The sequence below is a fragment of the Octodon degus genome, unplaced genomic scaffold (assembly GCF_000260255.1).
Source record: "Octodon degus isolate 3935 unplaced genomic scaffold, OctDeg1.0 scaffold00039, whole genome shotgun sequence".
In the NCBI taxonomy this organism is placed as follows: Eukaryota; Metazoa; Chordata; class Mammalia; order Rodentia; family Octodontidae; genus Octodon; species Octodon degus.
The window spans coordinates 199,279-221,597 of record NW_004524615.1 but is presented as its reverse complement, the minus strand read 5'-3'; the positions used below and the strand labels follow the sequence as shown (position 1 = coordinate 221,597).

The 22,319-nt window shown below is 49.4% G+C and overlaps 1 protein-coding gene and 1 pseudogene across 5 annotated transcripts in view; one reads left to right on the top strand and one right to left on the bottom strand.

The window, feature by feature from the left end:
* The window catches only part of Rasa3 (RAS p21 protein activator 3), a 118,812-nt gene that overhangs the window by 47,182 nt on the left and 49,311 nt on the right, over positions 1-22,319 (bottom strand). For all 5 annotated transcript variants that reach the window (XM_023715181.1, XM_004631148.2, XM_023715178.1 and 2 more), the window contains exon 2: positions 4,038-4,155. In XM_023715181.1, the coding sequence (XP_023570949.1) occupies positions 4,038-4,114 (77 nt within the window). In that variant the 5' untranslated portion in view covers positions 4,115-4,155. The remainder of the gene's footprint in view (positions 1-4,037; positions 4,156-22,319) is intronic.
* Positions 11,375-22,319, top strand: part of LOC111816752 — a 15,845-nt pseudogene continuing 4,900 nt past the window's right edge.

Sequence of the window (22,319 nt, the reverse complement as noted above, 5' to 3'; positions counted from 1 at the left end):
AAGGCCCTAATCAGCTCTGCAGGTATTTCTGAACACCCCCCTCAACTCCCTTGGTCTCAGGTCAGAGGCTCTGAGCTACTTGCCCTTGATCCCTCCATGTCTTTGGAGTTAATAAAAGCTTCTTTTATCTTTCGTATCTCTTTACTGTGTCGCTCCCCAAAAAAACCCTAACAGTGAGCATGTCATCATTACATCAAAAAAGCATTGCAAGGACAAAACACATCCTGCTCTTTCTGTGGCCACAGGGAAGACCCTGTCTGGAATGTCTTTCCAACGACCAGAAAGACCTAGCCCAGGCTTCTGGGTGTTGCCTGACGGCGGTTTGCTCCTGTTGGCTGGACCCAAAGATGACTCCCTGCAGCTCCTGGTGCTTCTTTCTCTCGGGGCCAGGAGGACCTGGGATGGGCATCACTGGCATGGTTGAAGGTGGCTTCCTGGGCACTGCTTCCTGAGGCCCTGGGTCTGCCATGTGGGTAGGACGCATGGGCTCACAGGCAGGTAGGGAGAGAGCCCCTCTCAGATGTTCCTAGGGGCGGGGCAGAAACCTCGCCAGTATCACTTCCTCAGAGAAGGGATGGGGCTTGTTCTCAGACCTCCACCTCCTGAGCTCTACTCCACAGTGAGAGTAGGGAAAGGGAAGGAGATACTTCCCTGAAATACCAGTTTGGCCACACACAGGTGCTTGGCCTCGAATCAGTTCCACACCTGGGTGCAGACAACCTTCTGTGAACAAAGAAGGGAAGAGGAGAGTAGGGGGCCGGGGAGATGGCTCAGTGGAATACATGCTTGCCTGGCAAGTGCAAGGGCCTGAGTTCAATCCCCAGTTCCACAAAAAAAAAAAAAAAAAAAGGGAAAAGGAGGCTGCCTCCTTACCCTCCAGTCCCAGGAGTCCCAAGTGAGACAGCTATGTGGTAGCGATTCCAGTACCTCCACAGAAGACACCAGGCTGCTGTGGGGCAGTCATACAAGTTCACCAACCTGCTGACAATGGCAACTTAGTGTCTCTGTCTGCTGCAGTGACGTTGCCAGGGAACAAACAAGTCCCAGGGAACTCTGACCTGGAAGCAGTTTGCAGGAAAGGCTGGAGGTCAGCTCCCAAATTTGGTACTGGGACACAGCCACCTTGCTGTGGAGCAGACATCCTGGGCTGGGAGGCTATGCAGGCAGCTCTGCACTCAGCTGCCAACACAACCAAGGCCACTCAGGAGGCTGAGGTGCACCAGGCCAACCCACACTGAGGCTGCCTGTCCTTCCTGGGACTCCCACAAGGCCCTGTGCTGCCACCCTGCAGCCTCCAACCCTCCTCTAGCCCACTGTCTTGCTGAGCTGTGTCCTCAGCATTTGCTCAGTTTTCCACTCGGCTGTGTCTACTCAGCTATTAAATTCATTCACTTTTTTATGTAAATCCTTGTTCATGTCCAGAAATTCTGTTCTTTTTCTCAAGGTTTGCCATTTCTATGAATTTTTACCCAACATGTTTTTGTTCTGCCTCCTGCTACTTTAGACACATGACATTTAGTTGCTGACAATGTCGGGACAAAACAGCCTGCTCTTGCCAGGCATGTCCAGGTGCTCTTGCCGGGCATGTCCCACGTGCCTCCCACAGGCTGGGTACCTCCTCTTTGCATTTTGTTTTCCTTTCTCCTCTCACAGGCCCATCTTTCTGGAACTTCATGTGTGAAAATCCTTGGGACCTGCACCAGAGATGGGGGATTTGCTTGCACCCCACTGTGGCCTCAGTGACGGAGGTTCTGGGACATAGGTGCCAACTCAGCTGTCCACGCAAATGCTAGCTAGCTTCAGACAGCACCACCCTTGCTGCTTCTTCATGGGTGGGGGTGCTGATGGCCCCCATACTGTGGCACTGAGCTCCAGTTCCCAGCCTGCAGCCCTCCAGGGGTGAGCTGCACGCCTCAGTACTGTGGCCCAAGCTCTTGGCTGGGTGTCCCTGCCACGGGAGCAAGTACATTAATAACCAGTGGCAGCAAGCTTACTCACGCTGCAGCAAACAAGAACATTCTTGAGAGGTTGGGCAGCTGTGTCTCATGACAGCGCTGAGGGCCCCCCATGGCTACCAGAGAGGTAGCACCTGCGCCCTACAGTCTTCATCCCACCCTCAGCCTCCTTTCCTGCTCCAAAACCAGCTTCTAGGGCCTCAGAAACTGGCATCTCCCTGTCTGAGGCCATCCAGACATTTGGGAGACAACAGGTCCCTGTATCTCAGCCTCACTGCCAGGAGGGCCCAGGTAAGCCCTGCTCCCCACCAATCTGGAGTCACAGGTCTGAAGAGGACCTGACCACACAGAGGCTCCCCAGGTCTACCACTGGCAGACCTCTAGCATCACATTGTTAAGTACAGAAAGGAAATTCCTCCAGCGAAGCCAGCAGATAACTCTTGAAAGGTACAACGATGCTTTACTTCCTTTTCGTTAGGTGGAAATGATCATCCCCAGGATCATCTTTATCATCAATCCACAAGACACTCTTTAAAACGGACTTGACTCCTGGTGATGTGCCTCATTCCACCTCTCGGCCTCTTACACAGGTGCTCCAGAGGATCTCAGCGCACCTCAGCACAACACCAGTGGGCTGACCACGAGCCTGAGATCACAGCCACAGCGCAGACGGAGGAGACCAAGTCATGCAGAGCCTGGCACCCTCTAAAAACAGACGTAATTAAGTCATCAAGCATAGCGTCTGCTCCCACATCGAGATGGCAACCTATAATTCAACTGCTAAAAGTGTTCTCTAATCAAAATAGCTGTTCTGAAACCACACAACCCACAATTCCAAACCCGACCTGGAGCTGTCCCAGGATGAGCTTCAGCACGCAGAACCCCGGGAGGCCAACTCCACCCAGACAACAGCCCCACACCCACCACCCCAAGAAGACAGCTGGCCACCCCCATTCTCTGCTTTGTTTTCTCTTCCCACTGCCGCCAGCTGCTGTGGCCCAAGGTACTGGCATTCCTGTCCCATCCCTTGTAGCCACAGTCTACTCCCAGCATCTACACTTCACTCCTCTTGTCTGTTAGAAAGGGTGCCTGTGTAGACACTGCCACCTTGTCTGAGCAGCCCCAAGATGCCAACCAGCAGGGAGCAGGGCTGAGGCCCTGTGCACAGCAAGCACACCTACATTAAGACCCCTGCTAAGGGCTGTCCAGCCCAACTCCTCTCCTCTTCAAATGATTGTTGTTCCAGGGTCCTGCTATGGCTTAGATCCAGATGACCCCAAAGCCTCATTTGCTCACAAGTGGGGCTTTGGGAGGTCATTGGGTGGCAGGGATGTGGTACTCATCAGTGGACTGGTCCATCAGTGAGTTTACAGCTGACCATGACGTTGGGAGGGGGAGCCTACTGCAGGAGGGGGTCACTGGGCGTGGTCTGGAAGGGTCTATGCCCTTCACTCCTTCCACGATCTTCTCTGCTTCCCTCTGCCATGCCATGAGAAGCCGTCCTCTGCAATCCCCTTTACCATGCTGCCTTGCCTTGGAGCCAGCTGATTGTGCACTGAAATCTATACAAACTGTGAGTCAAAACAAACTTTGGGTGTCGAGCAGTGTGTCTCAGTGAGGAGAAAGTAACTCAGACAGGGGCTGCAGAGATGGCTCAGTAGAATAAGTGCTTGCCTGGCACACGCAAGGGCCTGAGTTCAATCCCTGGTTCCACAAAAAAAAAAAAAAAAAAGTAACTCAGACAGATTCTCAAATCAGCTAGCAGTTACCCTGGGGGCCCTTTGGGTAAGAAAAATGTGAAAGAAGGTGGGGAAAATGTTCCCAAATATTTCCTCTCCTGCAGCCCCCACTCACATTCATTTCTGGCCACCAGGACACCTCACTGCCAGGATGGGGTCACTCAGCATCCTTGGCCCACAGGGCCCAGGAGTCCCACAAGCATGGCCCTGGGTCAGAAGCAGAGATGAGGCTACCCATCAGCCAGTCCCAAGAACATCTCTACCTTCTTGCTGAGGACTGCTTGCCCACACAACCACTGCACACACAAGATGGGGAAACCAAGCAAAGCAGTGACGACATTACCAGAGCGACTTCTCCACAATCTTGGTCCTGAAGACTTCCTCCTGGTCCAGGTTCACAGTGCAGTAGCAGTCCCTCATCTTGGTTGGCCCAGGGTAGGAGGGAAGGTTTTTGGCTTCACCTGAAAAGGGAGTAAGAATATGGATCAACTTAGCATAGAAAGCTGGCGAGATAGCTCAGTGGTCTAAAGCGCCTCTTAGGCAAGTTTAGGCAAGCACACAAGGACCGAGGTTCAATCCCCAGCACCACATGCCCCCCCAAGGTAGGCTGAGCCAGGTTAAAAAAAAAAAACAAAAACAGCACAGAGATGTCTGGTGCCTGTGCCAGCGCACAGAGCGAGTGTGACCTGCGTCATCAGCACAGTGCTGCCATTCAGGTCCAACCAATCACACACACTTCCAGGTAACAGATTTCCTTGCAGGCTCTGCTTCGGCCACATGTGCTCATCACTCTCCAATTCTTGGTCTTCTTGCTGCAAGTCAAAACATCCAGGAAAAGTCACCTGTCCCACTGATTGTGAAGCGGCGCATACAAGCTTGAAATGGATGGCGAACGCAGGAAGCACCTGACCTTGGAACTAAGGATTGTGTGTTTTGTTTTACACACACTAGTCCCCTTCTGAAAAAATTTTTTAGCTGTTACAAAACACACATAGCATGGAGTTTGCCACTAGCCATGTTAGTATGCACTTAGTTCTGTGGTGTCAGACCCTTGAATTCTGCAGCTGTCACCGCCTGCCTAGCCCATACTCATCCCTCCCAGATATGTCCCCTTCCAAGGGACCCAGCACCACCTTCCTGTCCTGTCTGGGTGACACTGATGACTCCAGGGTGAATGTGAGTGAAAGCCTACATGCCTGCTCTTTGGGGCAGACTGGGCTCCACATAGTACCGTGCACTGTATGTAGCATCCCCCCACCCCGAGCCTGGTTTGGGCAGTGGCTGTGCCCTGAGGTGGGGCCTGGTGGGAGAGCCTGTCCTTAAGTCACCAGGCCCTCAAGAGGACTACAGGAGCCCAGCCTGATCTCCCTCTTCTGCTTCCCAGCCACCAGCGGGCACTCTGCTGCACCACACACACCACCATTGGCCCATAAGGCCCAGAACAGCAAGTCCTTCATCCTGCAAACCTAAAAACATCTCTCTTTATAAGTTAATTGCCACAGGATTTCCTTACAGTAATGGAGCGCTGACTAATACAGTGTGTCAGAATTTCCTTCCTTTCAAGGGTGAATGATACCCAGAGTTTGAATAGACCACACTTTGTTTCCCTTACCAAGTGCCTTTCCATTTTGAATTTAATTTTATACTTTTAGGTCAACATTGAAGTAATAATCAGGGAGAAGAACTCTGCAACTGACAAGACTAGATGATAACTTTCAGGGGCTTTCAGTGCAAAGCAATTTGCCTGTTAGGAAAAGTCCAGAAGGACAGCATGATAAGGCCCTCCTCCTCCTTTCCATAGGCCCTGCTTTCCCATGAAGCCCCCAGACACTCTGGAGAGATCAAAGGCAGAAGACCCCAGTCCCACCAGACTCATGGCACCTATTTGCTTCTGCTAGAGAAGTCCATGGCTGTGGGGCTTGGCCCACAGCAGAGTTCAAAGTGGGGAAGTCAGGGAGGGTGGATACATTGCCATTTTTCCTAAAAACAAGTTCTACTTATGTACATGTCAGCTGCATCAGGCTGTACGTATAGGAAAAAACTCCTGAACAGCAGGAGACCCAAGCATCTCTGCAGCCCATGCTCCCAGAACTGCAGGGTGCCAATGGCGCCTTAGTCCTTCAGGCTGGTGTGACTCTGAGCAACAGCTTACTGTGCTGAGCTTGTCCCCTGTGCCCAGAAATCATCTGGGGTCTCCTGTGTGGCAGAGGAGGGATGGGTCCTGTCACCCCTCTGCCATTAGGAGTCAAGCACACTGTCTGGGACTGAACCTTCCCTCTCCTAACTGTGCACCACTGTCCTGTTTCTTGATAAGTCAAGCCTCAATATTTAAGCCTCACAAGGTTTCATTTATGACACCAACATTAGGACATCATTTATTGCTGCACCAAGTGCCCGACACACCACCGCACTCCAATGGCCTCTGACATCGTGGTGTTTGGTCACTTCATACCACTGTGCAGCCTTGGCCTGGTCTCCTCTGGTCTGGCCACCGCTTTCTCTTTCACCGTGGGACTCTGAAGGAGAGTGCTCTGAAGGGCTGCTCTGTCCGAAGCCTGAAGTTTTCATGAAAGCATCTCTGATTTTTACTGGTGCTCTCCTCTCACTCTTTCTCCGATTCCAAGAACCAGTGTGGCAGGAGATGGTCAGTGTGACACAAGGCCACTGTGAACTCCCACATACATGGTAGACTTCTGTGACACTTCTCATATTCCCTCTGTAAAAAGCAGACAGCCACTTCAGCATAGGCAAGGACTCCTTCCTGACCTGAACTGCTCTCTGCAGAGAGAAGCAACTAGACAGCAGCCCGTGACAAGAGCCCTCCCAGCAAGGGCCTGGGATCTGTATGTCCAGGCAGGTGGCTTCCTGTGGGTTGTGGTCATCACAGTTTCTCTGCTCATTTTCCCACAACAGACAGGGATTGCAGGGCCATATGAGGGACAGGCCAATGACTCTGGGGTCCTGGGACTAAAGACTCAGACATGGTTCCCAACAGAGGAAACAAGCACTCTTCAAATCACAGCTTGACACAGGCCTACCATCCAGAATACATTAAAGACTCTTACAGCCCAACAACAAAATGACAGCCCATTATAAAGCAGCTGCAGGACCTGCACAGGTATTTGTCCAAAGAAGATACAGGAATGGCCAACATGGTGAGTCACTGTGAAACTTCAAATCACAACCAGAAGATACACTTCATGGCCATAAGCACAGCTACAATGTAAAAGAAGAAAAGAAGGAAAAAAGCAAGTGTTGAGGATGTCCAGAAATTGGAATGCCTGCAAATTGCTAGTAGGAAGGAGAGCACAGGTTTCTCAGCAGATTAAACACTGAATTACCACAAGATTTTGCAATCCCACCCTGGGCACCTACTCCAAGAACTGAAAATAGGTCTTGAACCAAAAATGTATATGTGCTCATGACAGCCAACAGGTGGGAACACCCTGGGCATCTGCTGGGGCATGGCGTGAAACATGCATGCTGGCGAATCAGGTTGTTGTGGGGGTTCAGATGCGGTTCCTTACGGGAACAGTTTTCAGAGGGGATTAAAAAGGTTTGTATCTAGAAGGATCTGACAGTTGTACAACATCGTAAGGGCATTAAGTGCTGCTGAATTAGAAACTGTGAAATTGCTCCGATGATAAATGTTATAGCATATATAAAATATGCAACCCTTCTTTTTTTAAGATGGCTATTTGCATTTTGAGAGAGGTAAACTATCTGGTGAAGTGACTTCAACACAGAGCACATCTCCATTGTGTGTGGGTCTAGAACAAGTCTAAACATACATTTCTTTTGGAGTTTGTTATTTTTATTTTTCCATACTTTTGTGGGGTGTTATGGTTTATATCTAGATGTCCCCTAAAAGCCTCAAGTGCTCGTAGGTGGAGCTTTTAGATGACTAGAGCTTGTGGGCATCATAGCTAAGCTAAAGGTGTGGTTAGCCCCAGGGGCCTCGTGGGTTGGGTCACTGGGGACTTGGCCTGGAAAGGTCACCTCCCTTCCAGCTCCTTCCCCAATGGCTTCCAGGCTGGCAAGCCCTGAACCGCCCTTCTCTTTCAGGCCCTTCAGCCTTGCTACCCTATGGGCCAAAACCTCTATAAACTGTGACCCAAAATAAACCTTTCCTCCTTTCAATTGCAGCTGCCAGATATTTTGTCTCAGCAGGGAGAAAATGACTGATACCTGGGGTATTACATGCACAGTAAACTCCGTTCAGTGGGGTCCCTTGCACATGCCCAACCGCAGGCTCAGGACCAGAACGAGGACATCCCACCTCCCCTCACTTCCGAATTCTGCAGCTGCCTACATCCCCACCATTTTTTTTTTTTTTTTTGTCAGTACTAGAGACTGAACCCAGGCATCTGTACTGAGCTATATTCCCAAACTTTTTAAAATTTTGAGACAACATCTTGCTAAGACACTACATGGCCCAGGCTGAGCTTGAACTGTGGGCCCTCCTGTCTCAGCTTCCCAGAGTGCTAGGAGTATATACATGCACCACCTGTCCAGTTCAATTTTGCCAATTTTCACAGGCATACAAGTGGAGCCACACATTAATTCCACTTTCACTATAATTCATAGGCTGAAGTAATTTTATGAGAAGTAGCTCTTCATATGCTTTAGTGGCTCATTATGAGACTGACAAAGCAGGGCCACACACACACTTGCCATCCATTATGTGCTTGGCTCTCAGATGATGACTTAGCTCTCTGTCATGCACAAGCAAGTAATCCGAGAGTTTGAGGTAATTTTATTAAGTTTTTTAAATGTATTTGGTACAGGGCCTCACTGTGTAGCTCAGACTCCTATCGGTCCTCCCGTTTTCAGCCTCCCCAGCACTGGGATTACGAGTGTGCACCACCTTGCCTGGACTCAGTTGCTGGCTCACCAGCCTGTAATTTTGTATTTATCTTTTGGTTTTTTATTGAGATGCAATCCATACACCACACAATTCCCCCTTCTAAAGTACGTACCTTAGCACTTCTCAGTGAATCACACAGCCATGTTGACATCACCACTACTGTACAGGCATCACCCAGAAAGACACTCGTACTGAAGGGAATTAGAATGTAAGTGAAGGCCTGCCCATGCCAAGCACACACACCTGGGCAAGCCTGGTAGCAGAACGTTTCCCTTGTGTAGTCCTTCTCTTTATTGTTTCTGTGTAACTGACGGCCTGGCCTTGCAAAGTAGCCTGAGATCTTTAAACCCCCTTGGCAACCTATGATGCCACTTGACCCTCCAATCATAATGCACCAAATCTGCTGCTGTGCCTCCCACTTGCTCTCCCCTAAAAGCCTTGAAACTCCTGCCGAGCGCGACTCTGACCCTGGAGGCAATCCCAGTCAGGCCCGCTGATGTAATAAAACTGCTGCCACCTAGACTTTCTCAGTGCGTGTCTTCCTGTGTTTGGTCCATTTTGCTGTTACAGTATCAGCAGCAGACATCATCTCTGTCTCCTGTGGCCTCAAAACTTCACATGCACATCCAGTCCCTGGACCAGCTGGCCCTGGGCCCCATGTGCTGGGCCCTGATGTCCTGTGGCCTGTGCACCTGGCTGGTGGTGTGGCACCTGCCTATCTCATGGTTACCCTTTATAGTTGAATAACATGGGCGCCTACTCACCCAGGTCCATGAACCACAGACCTCATGGGGAAGGGACAGGAGATACCATCAGGGTCAGAAGTCTTCACAAACTGGGAGCCTGAGGGCCACCCAACCTCTCTAAGGCTCAGTTCCCCATCTGAGCCAAGTATCTGGTCATCAGGCAATCCACAGGTTTCCTTTCAACGCCCTTGCCTATATCTGAAATAAACCGGCCAGACACCAGCTACTACCTTCCTCTCCAGCCCACCGAGGTGAAGAAGCTTTGTTCTCAGCAGCTTCAGCAGGCAGATTGATGAAGGTATCAGGTATAACCCACCATTCCTGAACGCTGACGGACCTTCTGCTTTATAAAGGCAAAACCCTCCCACAAGACAAGTCCTATACCACCTGCACCAAGGCCTGGACACTGCAACTGTGTGAAGGTTGTTTCATGGGGGAACAATTTCTGCTACTACACAACAGACACTGGCCCTGCACTCTGCATACCAGGCAGCTCTCGATACACTCAGTCTGGAGACGAACCCAGGAACAAGGCCACCCATCAGGGTCCGCAGTGCTGTACCCACGCAGGCCGCCAATGTCCCCAAAGGATATCAGGAAGGGTATTCTCCAGCAACCTGACTGCAAGTGACCCTGGGCAGGCACAAGCAGGGGATCCAGGGACCACCAGAGAGATACTGAAGCCCCTATGGAACCCCAGAAACCAAGCAGAGAACCACAGGCCTCTTGCCCAAGATAAAGGGGACAGAGGGGCTACAACTTGATTCAGGGAGCTCAGGGTAGACCCCTGGGGAAAACTCCAAACCAGCAGGTGGAAGAAATCCAGGGAAGGACAACAGGCACAGCACACCCAGAGTGTGTGTGTGTGGGGGTCTTTTAGTGACATCCTAGAGGCCACATGACAAAAGACTATTTTGTGTGCTCACTAGCCACAAAGACAGAAAGAGATGGCTAAGCAGAAGACCTCAGGTCTCCATTGTAGAACTGCAGGGGACAGAGGAGGAGTTAGGTCTGGGCCCAGACTGAAGAACCAGGGTGGAGACCCTGAAGGCCAACCGCAGCCTGTGCAGCAGGCAGAGACTGCTTTGTACAGCAGCGAGGCCAGATTGGCCACTCCCACAGAAAAGGCAACAGCCCACAAAGGATGTGATATTTAGCCAATCCTACGCTGGGGCTGGAGCCATAGTGCAGATCAAACCCAGAAGCAAGGGCTCTGTGGGACATTCCATAAGAGGTGGAAAGAGAGAAACAGAGGAAGGCACGTGGCAGGAAAGGCCTCTGCAAGAATCTGCAGAACACAGGAGCAAAAGCTCCAGGTCCCCTTTGGCAATGCAGCTACACGCCAGCCTCAGGCCACACACACTGAGGAAAGCCTGCGTGAAGGCCCCAGGGCAGTGTCAGGCCCTTTGCACATCAGCCTGAAGGAAGCTCCCTGCCCTGAAGCCCAGAGGCAGAGCCAGTGCTCCCAAATACTGTGTGTGCTGATGCTAAAAGCCACATCTTCTCCATGGTCAGAAAGATCCACTCTGGCCCACTGGTCCCTGATGCACAGACATGTAGCAGAGGCGTGCATGGTGGGCTGGCACACAGGGTCACTCAGGCCTTGGCCTTTGCTTCTCAGACACATTCCCACAGACAGCAGGGGCCTCAGCCAGCTCAGGGTGTCCAGGAAGAAAGGATGGAGTAGGCTTTGGAGATGGTCCTTAACCTTCAAGACTGAGCACCACTGAGGCACTGGGAGTAAAAGGGCAGAAGCATTGTCATGGCCCCTCAGTGCTGGCCACCACTGCCGCATAGTTGCTATAATGAATACCTACCTTCCATAAACTTGGGCAGATTATTTCCTTAGAACTAGAATACTGATTTACTCATAGCCTCATAAGAACATAGTTTTAAAGCCTTTAAAAACACTATGATAAACTTTCAGGAGAGCCTGGGTGTCTCACCATTTCCTGCTCACAGCACTGCCAGTGGGCTGGGTGGGTCTCGGAGCCCACGAGTGGAGGCCATGAGCATGCAGGCCAAGCCAAAGCATGACTGACTGCAGTGGGAGCCAGGTGGGCAGCCATGGGGGTGTTACAACTGCTGCATGCCATGATCATGGGTGCCCCAGCCTCTGGCAAGAGCACTGTGTCATCATGCATCATCAAATACTTTGAGCTAAAGCACCACACCAGCAGGGACCCACTGTGTCACATATGCTGCAAGACAAAGAAATTGATGTGTTAGCTAAGACCTCCACTGACCAAGGGACACTCATCCCAGATAACGTCATGAGTCAGTTGGCCCACAAAAATGAGAAAACATCTTAGCCAATATAGTTGGTCGCTGGATGGTTTTCCAAGGATACATCCACAGGCAGAGGGCCTAGTCAGAGCACATCAGATAGACTGTGATTAACCTGAATATGTCCTTTGAAGTCATTAAGCAATGTCATACTGCTTGTTGTCATCCAGCCAGTGGCAGTCTACAACATTGAATTCAATCCTCCCAAAACTGTAGGCATTGGCGATCTGACAGGAGAGCCTCCGATTTGGTACAAGGAAGATAAACCAGATACAGGTTTGTAAAGCCCAAACAGAGGCAGACCTGGAATACTACCAGAAAAAAGGAGTCTTGGGTTAGAAACACTCTCTGTAACAGAAACCAACAGCACCTTGGTGTATGTATATGCTTTCCTACAAGGAGAAGTTCTACAAAAAGAACCAGAAAGCCTTAGTTACTCAACCATGCATGAATTCTTTGAAAGTTACTTTATTTTCTATTTATTTTATTCTGGGTATTATTAAGGATGCATCAAATAAACCAGGTACTAAGATTGATCTTTTGAAATTGCCTTGTATATTTATCCATTTATCTTCTATAGGTGGGCAATTAAAAAACACCAGACATGTTGAAACTAAAAAGAAACCACATCATTTGGAGAAAATATCATGAGGCTTTGCATAGAGTGATATCCCCCAAAAAAGCCATTTTCTAGTCCTGTTGAATATGGCTTTATGAGACACTGTATCTATAAAGTAGTTTCCTGACCTAAAATTACAGGGGAAAAAAAGCAATTGGATTTATAGATCTGTTGCAAAATGCCAATTCACTGTTGCCTTTACACTAACAAACATATAAATTACCCACACACGCTGTATTGATTTTGTCATTAGACACATCTTTGGTCTACTCTGAATTTTCAATTTGCTATAGAAAGGTATCGATTAGCATATAAGAAATTTCTTTGGGTTATTTCCTTTTAAAAATTCATGTGCGCTGAGGGATATGATTTACATGAGAAATGACATCAAATTCTTAGATCAGGGCTGGGGAGGTACCTTGGCAGTCTAAGCACCTCCCTGGCAAGCTCAAGGACCTATGCCAGCCCTGGAACCCCACGCACACTGTGCCAGCCATGGAAACTGGGTGTGGTGACACACACCAGTAATCCCAGCACTGGGGAGGCTAAGACAGAAGGATCACTGTGAGTCCAAGCTGTGTAGCCAAACCCTGCACCAAATAATTAAATAAATAAATAATTTTTTTTAAAAAAGTAGCTTTAAGTTCTTATATCAGTACCACACTAAAGGGATTTTCAACATAAAACATAGTCAGGTTTTCAGATGTTAGTAAGGTTAAGATATATAGGATCTACTTGTCTTTTGATCCAAATGTATAATTTACCTTAACAAAGGCCAAATCAGGGCCGGCCAGATAGCTAAGTGGGTTAACAGACCTGCTTAGGCAGACATAGGGGCCAGGGTTTGATCCCCGGCCTGTCGTGCCAGCCCAGTCCCCAGGGTACACTGAGATGGCTAATGAGACTGGGCATGGTGGCATGTGCCTATAATCCCAGCACCTGGGAGGGTGAAAAACAGGAAGGATCACTACAAGTCCAATCTATGTAGTAAGACCCTGTAGACCCTGTACTAAATACATTTAAAAATAAAGAGAGAGAACAAATCATAGTACAAAGTAAAAACAAGCAAGAAAAGCTAGTGGCACTATACAAAGTAAGCACACTTTGTTATTAAGGAAATTATAAATAAGAAAGCCTGAAGAAGATTCCCTTGACAGTAATACACCACAATCAGTAAACAGGTTTAGCAAGGAAAAAATAGACCTACTAGGTTAAAGGGCCAGGAAAATAACTGAGCTCCCTAAAGGAGATCTTTACTCCTAATTAAAAAAAAAAAAAAAAAATGGATACCTGCTAGTGTTCTCTGCCACCCTAGGTCAAGGAGGGAACTTTGCTGGTGCCCTCTGAGCAGCCATTGTAAATGCTAAATCTTGTTTGCTTCATAGGCAGCAGTAAGGATGCATGCTCATGCACTGCAGGTGCTGGGAAGCGAGACAATCTGGGAGGCAGAGGAAAACCTGTCTTCCATGCAATACTCTTGTTTTACTTAATGCTAAAACAAGCAATTATATCAAGCAGTAGCAAAAGTTGTTAATTGCCCTTTGAAAATCTGGCCCATTTTATTCCAAATATTTAAAATACAAGTGCCACCCAGTGGTTCTTATGCATTAAAGAAGATACTTATTTTTCTTTTCTTTTGATTTTTAAAAATTCATTGTGGATCTTTCAATATAGATCAAGGCTTTTTAGAAGGGCAACAATCACTCTAGTTCATTCTTTATAAAACTTTTATAAGTCCTTATTTGAATGGTAATATTATGTGTTTTCTAAATATGTGAATTACCAAACTTACGAATTATCACTATGTGATCAAGCATATATGAGTTTCTACTAGAATACAGTGAAATTTAAGTACTGTGGACAGCGGTTCCACAGGGCTGTGGCAAGAGAGGGAGCTGGCGCCCTGTCCACCTGGCTCCCAGAGCATCTGGACCTCCCAGGGTGGAAGGCTGGGAGAGGACGAAGGTATCACCTTTGGTCACTGTCCCACCCCTCTCCCAGGTTCCCCCACAGCCATGGCTCTTTGGCATACGTGGGACAGATCTTCGCAAATCAGCCTCTCCAGAAGCTGCCTTATAGTTAAACATGCCCAGGAGAGCCCAGTGGTGTGGCTGGGTGACAGTCCTTGTGTCTCAGCAGCTGGTGGCCCTCCAGGACCAGTCTAAGCAGGAGTGATTCTCTGGGCCTCTCCTTCCAAGGAAGCCCAGTGAGCTTGGCTGGGCAGTACAGGATTCATCTCCGAGGGCTCTGGGCTTGGGGCACAGCAGGTGCCAAGGGGCACAGAGATCTATTGCATGGCCCCACACTGGGTCTGAAGGTAGGGGGAGGGGAGGCTATGAGTCCATTGTGTCCTGTATGAGAGCCCAACTCCCTGGAGTTCCCCATTCAAAGACTCACAGGAGAGACACCCAAGCAGAAAGTCAAGCTTTGCAGGTGGAATCTGATCCCAGCGGTCCAGTAATCTTGTCACAAGCAATAAATAAGTAAGGAAAAACCAATGTTGCCATTTCTCCTACTCTAAAATTTGCCACTGAGACTTCAAACCTGGGGCCAGTACAGGCTTTGAGTTTGTGGTTCTCAGGAGGGGCTGGATGATTAGAGACTGACTGTGGTCAGTCCACTGTGCCAGGCTGTGCCACCCTTTAATCGTATGGGGTGCCTCCACCTGCGCCAGCTTTGCACTATGTTGATGGCAAGGCTGTCAAAGCAGTGGCTTTTGCTGGATAGAGGATTCACTTGAAAATAGCCCGGGGCACTGGCCAGGAAATCTTGCTGGGTGTAGAGGTCCTGAAGCCTGAAATGTGAGGATCTTGTAACTTCACACAGACTTGTGTAAAGCAGACACATGCCTGCTCCTATGGTGTCCACCAACCTGGGACCCACATATCTGGAATCCAGTCTTACTAATAAACCATGCTTTTCTCTGTTTGAAAACATTTTAATTATAGCTGGGTGGCTCTACAGAGGCACATTTCCCCCACAGCCAACATTTCCTCCTCAACCAGCCCCAACCCAGAGCCACACACAGCCCACAGATGTTGGGTGGACACTTGTGACCTGGTCTCTGACCATGCATCTGCACCAGGGACAGAGGTAATCACACAAGGGAGGAAAGGAGTTCTGAATCTGACTCTGCACCTCAGGTAGCACTGTCCTCCAGGCAGCTCACACCTACATTCCTCTTGAAGGACCATGCTGGTTCCGACAAACCTCTGAAAATGAGAGAATGGTAACACCTGTCATCTGCATTCCACACTTGCAAAGCTGATGTCAAAGGTAGTTTGGCCACACAAGGCTCACCGTCCCCACAAACTGTGATCCATGCATCCATGTTGCAAGCCACACCAAGCTTGGCATGGAGCCCTGAAAAAATATGACATCCCTGGTCTCTGGGCCATGCTACACTGTTTAAGTCAAACCACAGCTTTATCTCTGGAGCTTAAAATGCACTTCCTCTGGCAATGTTCTGACTTTCTCTTCTGGATTTCCTGAGGTTTCCTTTATTAGACTCACATCTAGAACTATCTTGGAAAGCACTCTGGGCATCTCAGCTATGAGGACAGGCAGATGAACTAATCAGCATTTCCCAGCTCTGACAGTCTGCGTTTCACCCAGGAAAACTAGCTGTTCACTTGCAAAAGCATCCAAAATGGGCCAGGGCTCATTTACTCTCTAAAGATAAAAACTGTTATTCCCATGGTCTTTCAAATGCAGGGGTTAAAATGAGGTGAACCCCACACCATAGGTGAAAAAGCAACTTGCTTCCCTTTATGTGTCATCAACCTCCATTCCCTCTCATTCCACTGTAAAACTTGGGAAACTTTTAGTGTCCACATGCAGGCACCAAGAAGCTCTCCCTCTGGCTCCTGCTTGGGGTGATTTCTCAGAAGCTCCTTATATGAGGATAGAAATGGCATGAAGCTATGAGACTCCCAGTGCTTCTGGTGTCCATGTGCTACCACAGGGGACAGATAGAGCTCAATATCAAGTAGGACTGGCATGGTACCACAACACACCCTACCCAGTAGGTGTTTTTACAGCACAGCAGCACAGGTTTGGTTTGGTTTTCGCCACGCTTGTGCCTTACTCTGGTGGAGAAGGTAGAAGCTTCTGACTTCTGATGCACCACCAGGGAAAAACACCCTTCAGGGTGAGGCCAACCAGCTCAACTTCCACCTGTCAGTATGCTACAGCAGACAGATGTACCTGTTCAAGTAAAACTACAATGAAGCCTAAGGTTATTCTCGGTTAATATTTCACTTTAAGTCATAACCAGCTAATTTAAAGAAACCTGAGTACCTTCTGTGAAGAGAAGGTATGGACTCACAAGTTAAGCTGTGGTAGGGAAAAGCAAGACTCTGGGGCTCCTGGGAGGCTGTGGTGGAAAAGTGTGACCCCAAAGGCCAGATCTGGCATAGGTAACACATATCACACAGCAGTGAGTAGCATAGTGAGCCTCTCCAAGGCATGACGCTCACCCTGGGGCTGCCTGGAGGAGCCTGAGAACCTAACACATGCGCCAACCATGACCCTATACCTCTCTGCCCACAAGTCCCCCAAAGAGGACTTGACCACAACATCTCATTCTGAGTGGGTTGTTCTTGGTGGGATGCCTTTTGCCTTGTGGGGTGCTGGACAGCAGCCACATTCCACTCAAGGTATGTTATGGTACCCACGCAATAAGAAAAACCAAAAGCCCCAAAACTATTCATGTTGTTCAGGGGGCAAAGCTTCTTGGTCCAACAATTTCTGCATTCAGTAAGAGCCTCCATCTAGACATGGTCGTCCAGTGATCTGGACCAGCAGCAGACCGTGGCAGGTACGGTGTCAACTCAGCCATCACAAGGTGCTGTCAGACAGGAGAGGATACTAGGTACCTAAGGACAGAATTCCACAAGACACCAGAAGGTCTCTTCTCCTGATTCTCTGAAGATCTTAACAAAGCTATAACTTTCCAGCCATGTGTAGCAATGCCACAAGTGGGAGGTGACCATCTGGTGGCTGATTAGGGATGCAATGCTGAGAGAAACCTGGGGGAGGGGCAACCCTATGGGCTTGCAGGGCCCTGAGCCTTCCCAGTGATGCCTGTCCTAAGGACTGCTGTCTTGTTCTACCTGTCAATGGTCCTTATGACAATGGGCACCTTGAGGGGAACCACAAAGACCAAGCATGGGTGCTCTGTGACCCTGGCTCTGGTTTCCCCAGGGGACTGTAGCTCTGAAATTCACAGGCAGAACCATACAACAACAAGCCTATTCCTACCCCTCCAGACCTGTCCCTGTCTTCCATTGTTCTGCTTTCCAATAGCAGTATCATAGCTGGAAGGATGTGAGGAACCAAGTATGGGACAGGCATGGCTGCCATATAGGGAAGTGGATTTCCTGTCTGCAGAGCAGCAGGGAGGGGGAGAGCTGCCTTGGGGTGGTGGAGCTTGGCCAGGAGAAACCACGAGTGGGTTTACATCCAGTGAAGAAAGCAAAGTGCTACTCTCAGTCAACACGGCAATCACAGATCACCAAAAATCAATCCTGAAAACACAGTGTCTCATATTTATGTGCAATCTCCAGACTGGAAAATGCATCGTACACAGCATGTGCTTGCTTGCACATGCATACATGTAGGAGTTTTGTGCATGTGCATATCCAGGGGGCACATGTGTAGGTATGTACAGCAAGGCATCCACCATGGCCAGATTTCTCTAGCAGAGTGGAGATTTCACTGTCGCAAAGCCTGAAACACCAGGCATTATTCCCATAAACACGTGGGCATGCCAAGATGTTCCTCCCACACCTCCATGGTTCATCAAGTCTTGAGAAGCAGGCATATGCTTTCCTGGGCCTCCCCATTCATGGCTACCTGTGGGGTGCAGGACACATGTGAAGGGTGACCTTAAAAAGTCACCCACCTCAGAGTGATATCCAGTGGCTGTCCCATCCCAAGTCCACCCCAAATTCCAACAGAAAAATGCACAGCACGGCATCTGTGCAGCCCCATGGTATGTCAGAGTAAACAAGTTTCCCAAATAGCTCTGAAACCTGGCATCTGTAAATGATGCCTTGCCCAGTAGCTACAGTCATGCTAGAATTCTGAGGAGCCAGCTTAGGTGGGCTGCATGTTCAGGGGACCCAACAGAGCAGACCAAACCAGCTCCTAAGGCCCGGCTTCTTCATTGAAAATAGGCAGGGACTTCCACTTAAAACACAGTACTCTGTACTCACAATGGTTCGAGTGGCTACCAAGAGGGAGCCACCCAGCCTAATGCTGGAGGTGCTGTCCGTGTGGGTCCTGAAAAGAAAGCAAAGCATGTCTCTAGGGGCCTGCGACCATCTGCCCAACTCTGCCAAGCTCTGCCACCCTCCAGGAGCTCTGCACCTGAGAACATAGCAAGGAAAGGAGAAGAAGCACCCTTGGAGAAAACATGGAAATGCACTCTATGAAGTACAAGGACTTTAAAGTCAAGTCACTCAGCAAAAACACAGTGAGAAGCTGTTGTTCTCTTCCCATGAAGCCCTCATTTCTACTAAGGACATACTAAACACATTCCTGGAGCCCAAGGCTGAGATGCTCTTTCTCCAAATGTTGAAGGCAGCGATGCCCAGACAGGAAATGATGAAGGGCAAAAGGAATGCCAGAATCCAGCCGGATGGGACAGCTGGGGAGCCAGGAAACCACGAGTCCTCCTGCTGCCTCCGGTCTCCCCAGGAAGCCCCTGCTGGACAGCCACAAGAACACCACCAACATGCCTCTCCCGAGAACGACAGGAATCTGTGGGTTTGCAGCCAAACTCGGCCTGGGTGAACAGAAACTCCTCACGCTGGTAAGTTATGATAGAGGGAATTCCATCCTCCAGTTCCAAAGACAAGGAGGGCCTGGTGGCTCTGAGATTCCAGGCCACATCAGTCAGCTCATGTCCTCTGAACCATGGTCATTTCCTACTGTGTGCTGACTTGAAGTCTGCTGGTGTCTTGAGTACACAGCCCTGAACATGCCCAACAGACACTGAGTACACAGGTCAGGAAGAAGAGGGAAAGCCATGAGGAAAACTCCAAAACAAATGATGGGCCTAAAAACAAAATGTATAACACAAATACAAGATATTAAAAACAAAACAAAAAAACAGACAGCCATGAGAATCTCCTGAGAATACAGGGGGAGCAAAGAAGGCAGGTGCTTCCAGCACTGGAGCCAAGGTGACCCCAGCACACACAGAGTTTGCAGGGTCAAGCCACACTATGAGTGTGTCAAAGCCCTAACTTCTGGGGAAGAAAACCTTATTGAGAACCAGGGACTATGTTTCAATCTTAGCAGATCTTACATGCCTCAGCCCAGTGGGTTCACAGTGAGCCCCTCATGAGCACTCATTGCAGCAACACGCAGACTGTACAGCCCCTCAGTCTGAGAGCCCACCTTGGCATGCACCTGTGTGTGTGCAGGGGTCTCATGCATGCTTGCAGCCATACCACAAGAGAATGCCTTGTAATACAGGAGGGACCTCCAAGCTAAACCCAGGGGCACAGCATGGCAACCATCCAAGGAAAAATGCACAACTCACTGGTCCATACTCACCAAGAGTACCAGGCAGAGCCTCTGAGTGAGTGCAGAAAAACATCTCTGTGTTCCCAGGTTGGAACTATTCATGGCTATCAACATCATTCATGCAACTGGGCCACACAAATGTCCCAGAGGCTCACAAGTAGGGTTCATTCCATCTCGAGATTTCTTCTTCCTTTCTCTGCACCCTAGCATATGGCCACATCCTCCATGCAAGGACCCAGTTGAGGGACATGGAAGGGTTCTGCCTGTGGGATTCCCCTGCTCAGAGGAAAATCCAGCCAAACCCTTAAATCTAGCATGAGGAATCTTGGGGATCAGCAGGGAAGACAGGAAGAGAGCGTCATTCCCAGGCCTATGGTGGCCATCAGCCTCATGCCAGCCCAGCGGGGCTTCCAGAGAAGCCAGTAGGGGTAAGGAATTCCCCAGCTGAGCTCTCATCCCAAGGCCATGGGAAAACCACCATCCCACCCCAGGCTATGAGCAAGAAGCCAGCAGGGCCAGGGCCCCTGGGATGTAACACAGACGAGTTTTCTGGAACTAGTTCATGTTCCTGGACCTTTACTAATAGCTTCATGCCCTCATCTGACCCTGGCCTTGGAAAACCCCAAATTCACCAGGGCCAAAACAAAGCAGATGCCCAAAGGAGGAACCACCCACAAATGCCCAAACTGAAAAGCTCTACTCCATGCCTGTACCTGCCAGGCCTTGCCCTGTTCTAAAGGCCTCCCTGGAAGTAAGTAAGCACCTCATCTCTACCAAGAGGAGGATGCTAAAGGGCAGGAGTCAGGTTAAGGTCAAAAAGAGTGGTGCCTCCCAGGATACCACACCAGTGCCCTGGTCTGCAGGAACCTAGGGACGGCTCTAAAAGGGCCCTCCCTTGGGGACACTGCTCAGGAGCTCTGATGCTCAAGAGTCACACCGAGAAAGGGTGCATGAGTAGGAGTGATGCTGAGTCCTTGCCTCTCAGTGCTGCCACAGCCAAGCGCACCAGTCAGTGCAGGGTCTATCGTCCTCCTGACTAAGCCACCAAGGACCCCTTTAGGGTGCGCCGAGGAGGAAATGCTTGGTGAGAAGCCTTGGCTCCCACTCAAGAGGCAATTTGATAACACATGGAAAAAGGGTCATTCCTCAGAACACAAAGACACTGTCATCATAGGACAGTATGGCACTCTGTGGCCCAGGTCTGCACACTATGGCTCTGCTAGAGCAAGTACAAAAATTAGAAAGGCCACTTTGCAACTCTGGGCCTCCAAGGAGGTCCTAAGAATATCTGCCTGTGAACCTGGTGTGACTATGGCCACTACATTGTGTCCTTGAGGCATCCATGAGTCAGGGCTAATACCAGGGCAACAGGTAGGAGAGAGGGCACAAAATCTAAGCAAACTTCCCAGGAATGGGCAGAGAACAAAGAGAGAACCAGAGAGCTGAAAAGATGAAAGTGCAATCTGTTTTCTCAGAAGGAACAAAATCCATACTCAGCAACACCAGAAAGAAGACCCTGGGGTGTGGCCAATGGTCCCCAGGCACATGAGGAGTGACTGTCTTGGTCACTCCCTGCACCTCCTGACCCTGAACAAAGACCCAGAGAAACCTCACACAGGAGCAGAAGCTGGTCCAGCTCCAGACACAGATCGGCCCACTTCCTGCAGCTTACCTGGTCTGCCTGCTTCTTGCCCTCCTTGGAAAGCTGAGGGCCAGCTACAGTGGATGCCCCAGGCACCTCCCCCTGTTGCTGGCATTTACTCTGTCTCCACTTCTGTTGCTTGTTCACATAACTGCTGGCTTTTGCTTCCCATCGCTCTGAACTCTGAATGCATCAGAGGCTTATAGTCACCACTGAGTCCTTTCCAGCTCTAGCACCATGTTCACAAGACTGTCTCCCCTTCAGCCTCCCAGCATCCAAGGATAGACACCCATATCCTCCATAGTTCAACTGTACCTTCCACTCATCTGGGCCCTAGGGCTGCGTGAATCGCAACTCCAATCCCCAGTGGAACCAGCAGCTCCCAGAGAGTCTGCCTCAGCCTGTCCACTTACTGAGGGGTCACTCCCTTTTACTTTTGCATTTGCATAAATAGAATTCAGATTGATTACAAAATTAAGAGAACAAATGACTTCAAATTACACTAGAACTAACACCTATCTATCAGGTCTTTGCCTGACCCATGTAATGTCCAACACAATCTATAAATCTCCCAGAAAAGCCTCACCAAGTGTGGTCAGTCAACACTTCCTTACTGGTGTCTTCATGAACTGCCCCACCCACATCCACGACAGTGAGCCATCTCAGTGTTTCAAGGGACACTTGTAAAATTTACCCATTACACTGCACAAAGCTACCAGCAGCTCCCACTGCCATGGCTATGTCCCACCAACCTGTCCATCCCTTTCTAAACACATTCAATGCTGCTTTCAAAACAAGATGTTTGTCAACTGTGGTGATACATGCCTGTCATTCCAGCACTCAAGAAGCAGAAGCAGGAGGATTGCTTTAAGTTCGAGGCCAGCCTGGGCTATATAGTGAGCTCAAGGCCAGCCTGAACTGCATAGGGA